Raw genomic sequence first — 13,476 nt, 5'->3', positions numbered from 1 at the left:
ATATTTGTTGTTGACAATAGTTTTGCTGTTTGAACTGGCAAATATATTATTTTGTGGAAAATAATTGAAAAACTATATAAATTTGGGCAATTAGTCACTATATTTATGATGTTTTATTGGATAATTGATGCCCCACGGCTTTTGTTTTTGTTGCATCGATACATCGATATTTTTGTGCGATACGCTGAACTTTTTGGTGTTTTATTTACGGCAGCACTGCCACACTAAACAGCTGTCTTTGCGGTTTCCATTTGAATTTCTGTTGGTTTGCTGTTTTCCGGCTCTTTCCTTGTTCCTAAAATGGCATTAATTTAATGGTTTTAAGTGGATAAGATAGTAAACCGAGTGCACACACCTTTTTTTGTCATAAACAGACACTTGACCACCTCCACCATGGGATATTCCAGCAGCAGCGCCACAAAAGCCGCCAAGGCATGCGTCAAAACGAAGACGACCAAAACATTGCAAAACTAAGCAACAAAAGGGAGAAGTCTTTAAAATGGTTAGCCCAACTAGTAAGAGTACTAACCAAGGAGAAACTAGTCACGTAGACGGGCTGTCGAAAGTACCCCGCGACAACGCGCAGGACGACAATGTGCCAGAGAAAAACTTGAAAGGAAAGCCGCGCCAGTGGACGGAAAACCGGCAAGGAACAGAATCTATAAGCGATGCCTGCAAACAAAAGCGTGAGTGAAATTTACTCGCATTATTCTGCCATACTCACCGCCCACTTTGCAGCACATAAAGTACACAAATCCTCCACAGATGAGCACCCAAAGGTTTCTGTAGAGACCCGCATAGAGGGCCAGCCACAGCGAAGGCTTCTCAAAGTCATGCTTGATGAAGATGTAGCCGGAGAGGAGCAGACCCAAGGCAGCGGGCACCAGCAGCCACAGGCCCAGCTCGTACTTGCTTTGACCGCGATGGATGACTCCACTCTGGCGCTGATTCAGGTAGAGATTGCCGCACAGGAAGCCCAACAGATAGCCCGCCAGATTGGTGTAAAAAGGCGGATAAATCTGATAGAAAGTGTCCGATTCTCGAAAGTACAAGTAGCGATAGGTTCTAGAGAGGAACAGAGGATGAGCGAGGAATGCAAGCAGCGAGGAAAACTCACTCTGGACGCAGATGATAGACGGCATCCAGCTTGAGGAGATACGTGAGGACAGCAGGCACACCGAAAGCCGACAGCAGGAGCGCCACATACATGGGCTTGGTCAGCAAGGGGTGCCTGAAAGGAGACTCTAGAGTGAGTGGCAGATGGCAGAGCTTCCACCTACTTTTTGCTGATGATAATGACAATCAGAAAGAGCTCAAAGAGCTGCATATCCGCGGCCAAATACCAGGTCTGATGGGAGCACTGCAAGAGGCAAGAAATGACACAGGAAATGGCTCAGGGAATGCCTCAGGGAATACCCACACTATCCTCCATCATGTGATTGGTCACAAAGAAGACATTCTTCCACCAGTTGGTGCGGCAAAAGACGCGCTCCGCCTCCGTGAGATGCCGCCAAAAGGGTCCACTCTGCAGACGCACCAAAAACGAGCCATTGAACAGGATCAGCGCCAGCAACGACGGCAACAGCCTAAAATATCTGTAGAAAAACACACGAAAGTAAACGGCAATGCAGTCGAGGGTGCCCGACTTTGGGTGCACCAACTGGCGACTGGTAAAGTTCACATAAAGCAGAAATCCGCTCAGCACAAAGAAGATCTGAATGAAGACGCTGCCGTTCTGGAAGATGGCCGTCTCGAAGCGGTAGAGGAACTGCTCGTAGAACTCGGGATTCTCAATTTGCACCGTCATAAAAACCATCAGCGTGTGGCCCAAGATCACAACGAAAACGCCGATCACGCGGAAGGCATCGAAGAAACGAATATCGCGTGCAAAGTCACTGCCATGGGGCAGGGTCAGGCGGTAGTAGTTGCGCAGCAGCGAGAAGGACGTCAGCAGTTGGTCATCTATGAAGATGAAGAAGGAAAAATGAGCAGGAACACACCCCAAGGGCAGGCTCTACCTACTCCATTGCTGTGGGCACTGCTGATAGAAGTGGTTGCCCGTCTGCGCGTTGCGCTTGCGCAGCAAATGATCGTAGAGGCTGGAGCAGACAGTGAGCAGCAGTAGGGCGGCCAGCAGCGCATAAACAGTCAGATCTAGAGCATCTGCAGTATGGATTGAAGGCACTTTAAACCCATTCAAACGTACAACTGTTTGAGCTACTTGCCATGCGGCAAGCTGTCCCCAGACGTCACGCAATATTCAATGAGGCTGCGCACACGCAATGAAAACTTCCCTCCAAACTCCTGATTCAAGCAGCTATTAACCAGCGGATCGTTGAGCAGGCGCTCCTCCGCTGAGCGTCCATGCACTCTGGAGTAGTAGGAGCTCAGCTCCACATCCTGCACTCCACCGTCGTACAACTGCAGCAGATCCAGCTGACAGCGCTGCAGGCAGACGCCGCGGAACAAACGATCGTGCCGAAAGCGATGCTTGACATCCAGCGAGAGATCTTCAATTTGTTGCCACAGATTGGAGCTGGCATTCGGCACAATTTCGGCATAGACCAGGCAGTAGGTGCGCGAGTCGCTGGCCAGACACAGATCGTAGTCGTCTAGCTGGTAGAGCGCGGGCAGCCGCTTGTACAGAGTCACTGCAGAAGCATCCTGGGATCGATAATACTTCCGGGAACACAAACTGAAACTTACAATTGAAATGATCGAAGGAAACGTTGGCCTGTGCCTGCGTCTGTGCCAGGTGGAGTGAGGCTAGTAGAGCCAGCGACTGCAGCAAGCGTAGCATCTTGGGCAACACTCCAAGATCAACTATTGGAAATCTCCGATCGATTGGCATTTGATACACAATCACCGATTGCATGTTCCTCCATCACGCTTGCATGGGTTCCTCGTATTTTCTATAAATTACGCGAAGCTGACAGCTAAACAACAGCTATTAAAGGGCCAAGCGGCGATTATCTTATTTTATTTTTTAGCATTGAAGCTGCTAAGTGCAGGCAAAGATCAGAACTCAGTTGAGATCAGAGTCTCCAGCGAATCAGCGTGGAATTGGCTTAAATATTGTTCAAGTTTATTGGCAAAGGATTTCCCAGTTTCATTTATTGTGTGCAGTCTTTAAAGCTTCAAAATGCGACCAGCAAAGTGCGCTGTCGTGTCCTTGCTTAGAATATAAAACTGAAATGGATGAACGGCATGGAAGCGTGTGGGTTCTGGCTGTATCCGGGGCATCCGAAAACGCATCATTAAAATGGCTGCAAAGTGATCGAGAATCAAGCTTGGATTTACATTTGTTTTGTCTTAGATTTGGTTCACTTTTCCCGCATATAAAATGATCGATTTCTTGTTAGTTATATAAAAGATAAATGAATGAAGGACATGGAAGCGCTTGGGCTGCGGCCATGGCAGGCTCATTGGCGCCCTGCCTTTATTCAATGCCAAAGCTAGAAAAGGAGAGGGAAACCCGCATGCAGGATTTGTGTTTAGATTGTTAGCTGCTTGCCAGCAAAGAGTATGGTGGAGTCCTTGTTGAAAATGTAATAACTAAATGGGTGATCGGCATAGAAACGTATGGGCTCCGGCTGGAACATGGGCATCGAGCACATCATGATAGCGATGCCTGGAAACAAAGCAGAAAGAAAGACAAGACACGCATGATTGAAGGTACAAGTATTAGAGGCGACAAGGATTAGGAATGGACATGTAAATGAGAGCCAACAACTGTTAGAAATGAAACAAAGTATTAGACTTAAGGTGAAAGATGATCTTTAACTTATTTCTAGCTGAACAAAACCGGAACCCCACACAGGACAAATGCCATTAATTAACTTACGCAACAATTCCTGAAGAAACTTTTGATTAACTTTACTAAAAAAATAGCTAGCTGCCTTTATTGTTTCCACATTGAATGAGCGAGAGCTGAGCTACTCTGTGAGAGAGAAAGAGATTCGCTATCATAACTCGTTGTGCGCTGCAACGGCCTCGCCCTCGAGCTGCACCACCGAGCCCCAGAAGAGTGGCAGATCCGCTCGATGGAGCAGAGCATAGATGAATGGATGATCGGCATGGAACTCGATGGGTTCCACCAATGAGACAATACAGCGCTTCATACGCACCACGGCGCCTGTCGGGGAAAAGACGAAACACAATAGACAGAGACACAGAGAGCAGGCAGATGGAGAGAATGGAATGCGACGAGCGTTGAATGTATGTAAATGATATTCGATGAGCACTCACCAGTGGCTGCTGCTGCCTCGGTGCCCTCCTCATTCACATCGATAAAGGCTTTATGGATGATGGCCGACACCTTCAGCTGCTCGGGACTTTGCAGCATTTTGTTGAACTCCGCAGAGTTGCCGAACAACTTGGACATGCCGAGCTAGAGAGAGGGAAAAATAAACTTTAACTGTGACTTCGGCTATAGGAGATTGCGTTGCCCACCTGCTGGAACACCTCCGACAGCTCCACCTGGAACTCTGCCTTGAATTTGGGCAGCTTCACCACCACCTCGGTCGTCTGCAGCGACTGTGTGATCACCGACAGCGGCGTACCGCGCAGCTTCTCCTCCAGCGCAGGCAAACCAGTCCGGCTATTGGGCAGCACAATCAGCATGGACAGGTCCGAGTCCGCGTAGGGCAGCTCCAGCGCAGCGGCATCCAGTTCGGGCAGCGCCGCGTAGCGGAATTTCTTCTTCAAGTTCATCATGGGCACCTTGGAGCTCTGACCCTCGTTCGAGTGGAACAGCTCCTGCTGTGTGGCATGCTGCGGGAACTTGTGCTCCCAGGTGCCCTTGAAGTGAATGGCGTTGACCAGCACCAGGCGAGAGTTGGCGTCCAGTGCGCTGGCGGGCACCAAATCTTTGATCAGATTATTGGTACGCTGCTCCACCCACGCGTTGATGGTGCCTGCTGCCTCGGCGCTTTGGGCAAAGTTTATGCTTTGTGCCGCCGAGAGAAAGTCCTTGGTGAGCAGCTGATTGAACTCCTCGCGCAGTGGATAGCCCTCCATCACGAACACCTTGTTGGCTATGTGCAGGATCGGGCTGTTCTCGTAGGCAGCCAGCACTTGGTGGAAACTCTGTGCTATCTTGGCAGCATCGCTGGAGACCAGCCCCAGGCCGCGGTCCAGCTCGGCGGCCGTCTCCCCGTCGGCTCCCATGCGTGCCATGGCAGCGCATGTTTGTATGGAGAAGGGGGAGAAGACCACATTCTGGCCTGGCTTCAGCAACGACAGCTTCTGGTACACATTGAGCGAGAAAATGGCCAGCCGGCGTGAGAATTCCGCTTCTGTGGGCCGCGTCATGGTGACGTCACTGGTGGCCTGAACCGGCACGACGCTAGGGAGGAGGGAGAGGGTGAGGAAGAGCAGCGAGAGCAGCCAGCAAGCTGTAAGGGAAAAAGATATTGGAATTAGTTTTGATTTCACATGATGATTGCTAAAACAATATTTATGTAATTGTTGTGGACCACCGCGATGAGTCACCTCCACAAATGTTTGTCACTGTTCCACTCGGTTTTGCCGTCTCGATGGGAATTTATACGCCTCTTCTATCGGAAATATTTATTGCCTGCGTCCCGCTAACTGTTGATTTGAGCTTTCTCCAGCAGTGTGTTCCGTTCCCCTTCTTCCTTTTCGCTTTGTTTGCTTTGGTCCGTTGTTTGCGCGTTCTTGCTTGGTTCCAAATGAATGCTCTCTCCGCTTGCTCATTGATTTTATGCTTTTATATCTGGCCACACCACAACAACAATTGGTTCTCTTATCGCTCACACGTATGCACATGCATGTGTATATCCAAAGCTCTCTTTGCAATTAAATTCGTTTTACACCGCAACACACGCTAAACCTGTTCCTCTCTTTGTGTTTACACCTACTGCTGGCTCTCTTAAGCAGCTTGCTAGCGCGCTCTCTTACCATTTAATTCCGTTCGTTTATGCATTCTCAAAGGTGTAATTTTCTTCCGCTAATTACTATATTCAATCAACCTATTTCCACAAATGCACGTTTCACACTGACTTCAGTTTGCTCTTCTTATCAGCCTAAGTTGGGGTTCGGTTTCATTCCCACAGCGAGCTACGCTTAAATATTCATAGAATGCTGATAAGAGCAAAAAACCCAATGTTATTGTTTTCACCGTTTAGACAAGGGAACTTTGTGTACACTGATAATGGTTTTATTATTATTACAAAACCTTTAGGTTGCCCCGCCAGCCGTAAATCGTCCCACAAAGAGTATTCCCTGATTGCGATCACAAATCGCATAGTAGAATGGTCTGTTGGCGTGAAAGAGCTTTGGGCGATCCAATGGCGTGACGGGCAAGCTACGCAGAGACACAACGGCAGCTAAAAGAAAGAGAGCATAGAAAGAGAAAGTAGCGTCAGATGCAGGTAGTACCCACCCCCGTGGACTCTTACCCGTTGCGGCGGCTGCCTCCGTGCCCACTTCGTTGACATCTATGAAAGCTTTGTGCAATATTTGGGAGACCTTAATGGCCGCCTGGGATTCCAGCAGCTGTCCCAGTTCCGCTTCGTCGCTGAATATGCGCCTAACGCCCAGCTACAAATGGAAAATGAATCAATGCAGCGACAGTTTGCCCACAGGTTTACCTTTTTAAAGGCCGAAGACAACTCCTGCTCGAACTCCACTCTAAACTTTGGCAGCCTGACATCCACTTTGGTGCGCGACATTTCCCCTGCGATGACCTGTAAGGAAGTGCTCGACAGCTTCTGCTCCACACTCTTCAGACCCGCATTCTCGTTGGGCAAAATAATAATCATGCACAGATCGCAGTCTGTGTACAACATTTTGATTGCTGTGGCACCCAGTTGGGCCAGTTCCGCGTACAGAAAATTATGCACAACCCTCATCATGGACACCTTGAAGGGATTGCCTTGTTCTGGGAAGAAATCCTCCTGCTGTGTGTCCTCCTCATCGAATTTTATGGACCACACGCCCTTGAAGTAAATGGCATTGACAAGCACCAGGCGAGCGCCGTCGTTCAGGACTCCCGGGCTGACAATGTTCTGGATGAGTTTGTTGGTCTCCTGCTCCACCCAACTGTTGATGCTGTCCGCCGCTGAGCTGCTACCAAAGTCGAGGCTCTGCGGCTTGGAGTGGAATTTCTTTTCCAACAAGCTGGCAAATCGCTGATTGGGCTTGCAATTCTTTTGGATGAACAATCTGTTGGCCAGCTTGAGGGCCTTGCATTTACGAAGGGAGGAGAGTGAGGCCTCAAAGCCATCGGCAATCTTGTCCACATTGCTGCTACTCAGCCGCAGTCCCTCGTCCAGTTCCCTGGCAGTGGCCGTGCCCTCCTCCGCGCCCATGCGCACCATGGCCACACACATTTGTATGGACAGCGGTGAGTAGATGAGATTCTTGCCTGGATTTGCAGTGCTTAAAAGCTCATGCAGTGCATGGGAGAACTGCTCCAGCTGTTTGTTGCCGCTGGGATCTGCCATCGTCATTCGTTGAAGCTTTCTGCGAGCTTTTAGACTCTATGCTAACAGCAGCAGAATTGCACAGTTACCTCATGAGACTCTCTTTATCTCTCTCTCTCTTTATCTTCCCTCTCCCTATCTTCACTCTGTTGCGCGCTCAAGCACCTGCTTCCTCTCTCTCTTGGAATTTATCTAATCGGGAGCGCTCGGGATCTGAGTCACGATTGATGGTCACCACCCACTCCCGCAGTGCGTTCGTTAGTCAGCCCCCGCCACGACAGCCGAACACTCGCCACTGAGCGTTCCTCCCCGATTTCGTTTTCAATATTTAATTATTTTCCTATCTGCTCATTGAAGAAGTAAGGTAAGTAAACAATCAATCAGACAGGTCGCGGTGCTCACCTGCTGAAGCCAATCAACTGTTATCTGTGTGGAGCCGTCAACAACTTTTGCCTTTCATTAACTGCCAGCAGAAATTCTGTGGATTATCGCACACAGCCAGAACAAACAACAAACAAATAGAATCCAAAATTGACAGTAATTTCCAATTACCTTTTGGCATAGCAAAATGAAAGGGGTTTTACGAGAGCTCGGGAAGCTGTTTAGCTTTCTGATTTATCAACAATTGTGGCATTTATTGATCATTTAATTAATTAATTAGTTTACGCAGTTTGCCACATAAGCTAATTTTCGGATATAATCAAAACAAATGTGCAATGAGAATTAATGGGCGTAAATGGAATTTCACTAAAATTAATGCAAATATAATTGCAGTTAAAAATGCTTGAAAAAAAAATGCTTAAAAGTTTTACCAAACAAAAGTGGATTACGAGGTTTCAACGATTTTAATATATAAGCTGCAATTTGCAAAATAATTTATGCATCGTTTAAGGCCGGTGGATATGATTATGGTGCATTAAAAAGTTATTTCAATGCTAATAAATATTATAATCAACAAACTGCAGCTGAACATCAAACATTAAGCCGAACGGCCCCCAGAGAAGATTCTGCACCAGATGCAACAGTCCAGATCAAGGTGAATTTACTTACAAGGTGACGTTCTCCGCTGACTTATTCACCACGCGCAGAGACAAGCGCTAGATTGACCTGTGGTGAAGACGTCAGCTTGTAAGTAAATTCAGCTTGGGCAAGAACCAAGGCGAAGGAAATTTCCACCATTTATCACTCCACTTCACCTTCCCTGTAGCTCCTTGACTTTTAAAACTTTGACACAAAAATACACACACAAAATTCTTTCAAAAAACTAAACAAAAACCTTTGCTTGCTTGCAGATGTCACTGGCCGTGGATAGCCGCAATCAGTTTGCCCGTCAACTGGTGGCTGCCATCACCAAGAATGCCCTCCAGCAGCGCACGGAGCAGGGCGTCAATGTCGTCATCTCGCCGGCGTCCATACAGAGCTGCCTGACGCTGGCCTTTATGGCGGCATCCGGCACGACGGCGGAGGAGCTGCGGCAGGGTCTGCACCTCGGACCAGGCGACAGCGCGCACATTGCGCGTTCCTTTGGCGAATTCTGGACATCCAGCTGCAACTATGGCGCGAAGGGACCCGTGCTGAAGTCCGTCAATCGTTTGTACGTCAACGAAACGCTGGAACTGCAGCCGGAGTTCAATGCGGTGGCAGGAGACTTCTTTCAGGCAAAGGCAGAGCCCGTCAAGTTCGCCGATGCGCTGGCTGTGACGGAGCAAATCAATGCCTGGGTGAAGGAGCAAACGGATGACAAAATCCGGGAGCTGCTGCAGTCGGATGCCGTCAATCAGGACACGAGTGCGGTGCTCATCAATGCGCTGTACTTCAAGGGCAAGTGGCGGAAACCCTTCATGCCCGAGACCACGCAGCAGGATGACTTCAGCTTGAATTTAAGCGATCGCATCAAGGTGGACATGATGTACCAGGAGGACAAGTTCAAGTATGCGGAGCTGCCGCACCTGCAGGCACGCGCCGTGCAGCTGCCCTACGAGCACTCGAACATTTCCATGTTGATCCTGCTGCCGGACACCACGTGCGGCATACTGGAGCTGGAGCAGCGTCTGCAGTCGGTGGATCTGGCTGACATTGAGGCTGCCATGACGCTGGAGGATGTGGACTTGGCGCTGCCCAAGTTGACCCTCGAATTTGATGTGGATCTCAAGGAGGTGCTCCTGCAGGTGAGTGGCAGCTGGCAGCTGTAGAGACGCTGAACTAATTTCCTGCCTTCCCTTGCAGCTGGGCATATCCGAGATCTTTGGCAACGAGGCCAAGCTGGACAGACTCTTCACGACAAAGACGGGCCAAAAGCTTTCAGCAGCCAGGCATCGCGGCTACATAAGCATCAACGAAGCGGGCTCCGAGGCAGCAGCGGCGACATGTGAGTGGCGGGAAAACCAGCAGCCTATGCCCAGCTAATCTTTCCTCTTCCCTGACAGTCATGAAAATTGTGCCCATGAGTCTGAACATGCAGACGAAAGCATTCCGTGTGGACCATCCATTCCTCTTCTACATACGCAGCTGTGAGGCTGTCTTTTTTCGCCGGTCGCGTCGTCAGTCCCAGTCAAGCAAAGAGCGACACGAGTCGCGCTAGTCTTAGCCAAGAGAGTAAATAATAAAAAATCGTTCCACTCAATCGTTTCAATCGTTTCGAGCTGCAGCTGCAGCTGCACGCAATCTCCCAGCTAATCGCTGATCAGTTTATGGACAGACTCAACGGCGAATAGTTCTCTGAAGGCGGCCGCACATGAAATGAGTTTCTACTTGTGTAAGTTGGCGGCTGGAGTTCAAAGTTCAACCTTAAATCCATCTCGCTGCAGGCTTTGCTTTGCTCTTGCCCGCCTTGGTGGCTGCCCAAGCCGGGGAGGAGCTTTACCAGCTGCTGGCCAAGGATCATGCCAGCCAGAATCTCATCATCTCACCCTACTCCATCGATACCGTCTTGAGTCTGGTGTACATGGGAGCGGCAGGTGGAACGGCCACGGAGCTGCAGGCATACTTGAAGCTCCCAACCGAGGACAAGCAGCTGTTGGCCAGCAAGCACAAGCAGCTGCTGGAGCAGCTCCTAGCGCAGAATGCCACCAGCCTGAAGCTGGCCAATCGCATTTATGTCAATGAACGTTTCAGCTTGAAGGAGGAGTACAACCAGGTGGCTCGCGACTCCTTTCATGCGGATGCTCAAACCTTTGGCTTTGCTGGCGGCGTAGATCCCACAGTGAGCATCAACAAGTGGATAATGGAGCAGACAAATGGCAAAATTGTGGATCTGCTGCAGCCCAGCAGCATCACCACGGACGAGATGGCAGTGTTGGTTAACGCCATACACTTCAAGGGCCAGTGGCAGTCAACGTTCGATGCGAATCAGACGCGGGAGGGCACTTTCTGGGTGTCTCCCGAGGAATCCGTGACCGTGCCTATGATGTCGCTTAAGGCTGACCTCAATGTGGGCTACTTCCCGGATCTACAAGCCAGAGTGCTGGAGCTGCCGTACCTCAACTCCAACCTGTCCATGTGGCTGTTTCTGCCCAAGGAACGCGATGGCCTCGCCGACCTGGAAGCGAAAATCTCGGGCTTCTCGCGGCGCATGCATCACATGGAGGCGATTGTGAAACTGCCCAAGTTTCAGATAGAATTCGGTGAAGATCTCAAGGAAACACTGAAAACGGTGAGTGAGAGCATCCAAGAGAAATCCCGTGCCAGCCTCTCTCTCTCTCTCTCCCATTGCAGCTGGGCGTACGAGAGCTTTTCAGCGATGGCTCCGATCTGAGCGAATTGTTTGCCAACAATTCCACCGGCAAGATCAGCAAATTCGCCCACAAAGCGCTGCTGGAAGTGAACGAGGAGGGAGCGGAAGCCACTGCTGCCACATGTACGTAGCGACGCGATTTGCTTATCAGCCCAGTCCGATTATAATTATTGCTTCCCGATTATGTTTATTTGTTTATTTATGTATGCGTTTTGGTGGTGATTCCCAGATGGAATGATTACCAATCGAGCGGCTTTTAGCATGTCGTTTCATTTCGATCATCCCTTTGCCTTTGTCATACGCGACGAGAGAACGATCTACTTTCAGGGTCATGTGGTCAAGCCCTAATACATATGTATGTATGTATGTACATATGTAAATATGTATTTATGTATGTATGTAGTGAAGTCAAATAAAACAAAAATATATGTACAAGAAGTTCCTTTGTGTAATTTTAATTTATTTAATTTTTCAGTGCAATAATTTGGATTAATGCAGAAACTAATTATGTATTATGCCAAGTGAAAATAGAAATGCTTATGCTGTAATTGTAAACAAAGTGGCATCACCGCATATCAACAACAGAGCACAAGTGGGGAGAGAATAAGAAGAGAGAGCACAACATAAGAGAGCGCGAGGCCGTACGTGCGGGAATGTGCGGGCATGAAGAAATTATAGAAGGAGGGCCCGTCGGCAAAATAAGGGAAACGTAACCATGCGAGTGAAAGGGCTCTGCGCTGTCAGTGTGAGTGAAACGACAATGGAGTGTGCGCAAAGGGAAATGACACGAGGAACGCTGCCGACGATGAGACCTCCTTCCATAATTTCTTCATGCGTGCGGGAATGTGCGAGCAGAGTGCAAAACACTGAAAGAGAGCGACCGAGTGAATGCTCTTAAACGAACGCAGTAGTTGTTGATCAAGCGAAAGAGAACATCGAATGCTTTAGATTACCGTACGCTTTACGCAGTGTGCCAGTACTTAAGAATTAAGAGAGGAACATATTGAGAGCAGCTTAGAATCATGCTTGAAGGTAGTTTATACGCAAATAAAAATCAAATTATATAAAAGGAAAACGGAACTCGGTTAGTATCCATTCAAGCTTCATCATGTTGGGTAGCTCCACGCATAGTTCTACCAGTTCGTTGCTCTATTTAATACGCTCTTTAATGTCTTTTTACACAGCACCCAAAAACACGCTCTCACTGCTGCTTCTGCTTTGCTCTTCGCTGACCATGGCCAAGTGCGTTCATTCTGGAAGCTGCAGGAGTTTGCCAGTCCGACAGAAGGGAAGATCAAAGTGCAGATGGTGGAGCTGCAGCTGCCCAAATTTAAGCTTGGGTTTGATGTGTCCCTAAAACCATCGCTAAAGGAGGTGAGTGAAGCAGCAGAAGCGGCAGTAGCCACATGTCACCTCTCTCCTATTCCTACAGCTCGGCATTGAGGTTCCCTTTAGTCAGCAGGCAAACTTCAGCAGGCTGCTGCAGACCGCCCGCTGCATCTCTCCGACGTGCGGCAGAAGGCGCTGATCGAGGTGGATGAGTGCGGCCACCGCTGTGAGGGCCATAGAACATTCAGCATTCAGCATGGGACAGGAGCAGCAGTTTACAGCGAATCATCCGTTCTGCTGTGCCATGAAGGATGCGGAGAACACTTACTTTCTGGGACATGTTAAGCAGCCGCAAGTTAAACAAGTTTCACAGTCAATAAATGTCAGTTCTTTGGGTGTCTCAAGTGCACACAAAGACGAACGAGTTTGTTGATTAGTTTCCGGCTTACAGTGACTGCAATTAAACTCGCCAACGCGCTGCAGTTGACATTGATTTGGAGTCCCTGGCCTTGGCGGGCACACGGCCAAGCTTGACAGTTTGGCAATATTGTAGCTGTTCCAGCGGGGCGGTGGGGGTGTGTTCTCATATGAATGTGCAGCTGGGCCATAGATCAAAGCTAGTGTAGCCATCAATCTATGACAGGGCAGGGAAAGCAAAGACACGGCAGGGCCAGCAAATGGAGGAGCAAGACGAGCTGCTGCCTCAGTTGGGCCACGCAAATGGTCGAAATTGTGTTTGGCAATCATCTACAGCCAGCAAGCAGCACAGAGCACTACTCATTCCGTTTTTTGCTGTGTGCCAAGTGCAGTTCGCTTTTTGTTGCCTACTTTTTAGGGCCAGCGAGGGCAGCTCCGCAGACACTTGACGAATGTTGCTGGCAGCGAACAATTGGTTTGCCTGTCAGCTGCCCTCTGATCTTCCTCTCGCTCTCAGCCATTTTCTGCATATTTCTAAACAGGTGTAAA

General features: G+C 49.1%; 5 protein-coding genes across 8 annotated transcripts; 2 read left to right on the top strand and 3 right to left on the bottom strand.

Moving 5' to 3' along the window:
* Window positions 1–101: 101 nt before the first annotated feature.
* On the bottom strand, window positions 102–3,093 carry LOC117891427 (nose resistant to fluoxetine protein 6). The gene is given in 10 exon segments (XM_034796898.1): window positions 102–295; window positions 356–470; window positions 530–672; window positions 725–1,065; window positions 1,118–1,231; window positions 1,281–1,360; window positions 1,421–1,962; window positions 2,023–2,248; window positions 2,251–2,651; window positions 2,707–3,093. Coding segments are annotated over 10 exon segments (2,127 nt in total). The 5' UTR covers window positions 2,801–3,093; the 3' UTR covers window positions 102–224.
* A 12-nt stretch (window positions 3,094–3,105) lies between these two features.
* LOC117891419 (serine protease inhibitor 42Dd) lies at window positions 3,106–6,038 on the bottom strand. Of its 4 annotated transcripts, none has more exons than XM_034796887.1 (4): window positions 5,923–6,038; window positions 4,453–5,396; window positions 4,249–4,390; window positions 3,106–3,266 (listed from the first exon to the last, which is right to left on the bottom strand). In XM_034796887.1, exons 1-4 carry the CDS (start codon window positions 5,945–5,947, stop codon window positions 3,130–3,132), a joined length of 1,248 nt encoding a protein of 415 aa, XP_034652778.1. In that variant the 5' UTR covers window positions 5,948–6,038; the 3' UTR covers window positions 3,106–3,129. The 4 variants fall into 4 exon arrangements, with proteins under 4 accessions (XP_034652778.1, XP_034652777.1, XP_034652776.1 ...); XM_034796886.1 differs by lacking the exon at window positions 3,106–3,266 and adding an exon at window positions 3,383–3,631 and having other exon boundaries at window positions 5,923–6,037; XM_034796885.1 differs by lacking the exon at window positions 3,106–3,266 and adding an exon at window positions 3,871–4,135 and having other exon boundaries at window positions 5,923–6,036.
* A 143-nt stretch (window positions 6,039–6,181) lies between these two features.
* On the bottom strand, window positions 6,182–7,502 carry LOC117891421 (serine protease inhibitor 42Dd). The gene is made up of 3 exons (XM_034796891.1): window positions 6,615–7,502; window positions 6,423–6,564; window positions 6,182–6,350 (listed from the first exon to the last, which is right to left on the bottom strand). Exons 1-3 carry the CDS (start codon window positions 7,473–7,475, stop codon window positions 6,202–6,204), a joined length of 1,152 nt encoding a protein of 383 aa, XP_034652782.1. The 5' UTR covers window positions 7,476–7,502; the 3' UTR covers window positions 6,182–6,201.
* Window positions 7,503–7,702: 200 nt separating this feature from the next.
* Window positions 7,703–10,066, top strand: LOC117891420 (serine protease inhibitor 42Dd). Its single transcript, XM_034796890.1, is given in 5 exon segments — window positions 7,703–7,812; window positions 8,741–9,616; window positions 9,675–9,816; window positions 9,875–9,969; window positions 9,971–10,066. Coding segments are annotated over 4 exon segments (1,194 nt in total). The 5' UTR covers window positions 7,703–7,812; the 3' UTR covers window positions 10,052–10,066.
* A 10-nt stretch (window positions 10,067–10,076) lies between these two features.
* On the top strand, window positions 10,077–11,577 carry LOC117891422 (serine protease inhibitor 42Dd). Its single transcript, XM_034796892.1, has 4 exons — window positions 10,077–10,203; window positions 10,256–11,100; window positions 11,163–11,304; window positions 11,411–11,577. The coding sequence occupies exons 1-4, from the start codon at window positions 10,188–10,190 to the stop codon at window positions 11,527–11,529; spliced, it is 1,122 nt and encodes a 373-aa protein (XP_034652783.1). The 5' UTR covers window positions 10,077–10,187; the 3' UTR covers window positions 11,530–11,577.
* The last annotated feature ends 1,899 nt before the right edge of the window (window positions 11,578–13,476 follow it).

Source organism: Drosophila subobscura, chromosome E (genome assembly GCF_008121235.1).
Source record: "Drosophila subobscura isolate 14011-0131.10 chromosome E, UCBerk_Dsub_1.0, whole genome shotgun sequence".
Taxonomy (NCBI): domain Eukaryota; kingdom Metazoa; phylum Arthropoda; class Insecta; order Diptera; family Drosophilidae; genus Drosophila; species Drosophila subobscura.
Note: the sequence above shows the minus strand (reverse complement) of the source record. Positions and strands in the feature narration are given on the sequence as shown.

What these genes read in the sequence shown, in the direction of transcription:
- LOC117891419 (XM_034796885.1), bottom strand. Translation starts at nt 5,947, where the DNA reads ATGCATAAACGAACGGAATTAAATG. An exon ending in TGTCGGAGGTGTTCCAGCAG is followed by an intron (nt 4,391 to 4,452) that starts GTGGGCAACGCA and finishes CCCTCTCTCTAG; the next exon opens with CTCGGCATGTCCAAGTTGTT. An exon ending in CGAGGCAGCAGCAGCCACTG is followed by an intron (nt 4,136 to 4,248) that starts GTGAGTGCTCAT and finishes TTTCCCCGACAG; the next exon opens with GCGCCGTGGTGCGTATGAAG.
- LOC117891421 (XM_034796891.1), bottom strand. Translation starts at nt 7,475, where the DNA reads ATGACGATGGCAGATCCCAGCGGCAACAAACAGCTGGAGCAGTTCTCC. An exon ending in TGTCTTCGGCCTTTAAAAAG is followed by an intron (nt 6,565 to 6,614) that starts GTAAACCTGTGG and finishes TTCCATTTGTAG; the next exon opens with CTGGGCGTTAGGCGCATATT. An exon ending in GGAGGCAGCCGCCGCAACGG is followed by an intron (nt 6,351 to 6,422) that starts GTAAGAGTCCAC and finishes TCTTTCTTTTAG; the next exon opens with CTGCCGTTGTGTCTCTGCGT.
- LOC117891422 (XM_034796892.1), top strand. An exon ending in TCAAGGAAACACTGAAAACG is followed by an intron (nt 11,101 to 11,162) that starts GTGAGTGAGAGC and finishes CTCCCATTGCAG; the next exon opens with CTGGGCGTACGAGAGCTTTT. An exon ending in GGAAGCCACTGCTGCCACAT is followed by an intron (nt 11,305 to 11,410) that starts GTACGTAGCGAC and finishes GGTGATTCCCAG; the next exon opens with ATGGAATGATTACCAATCGA.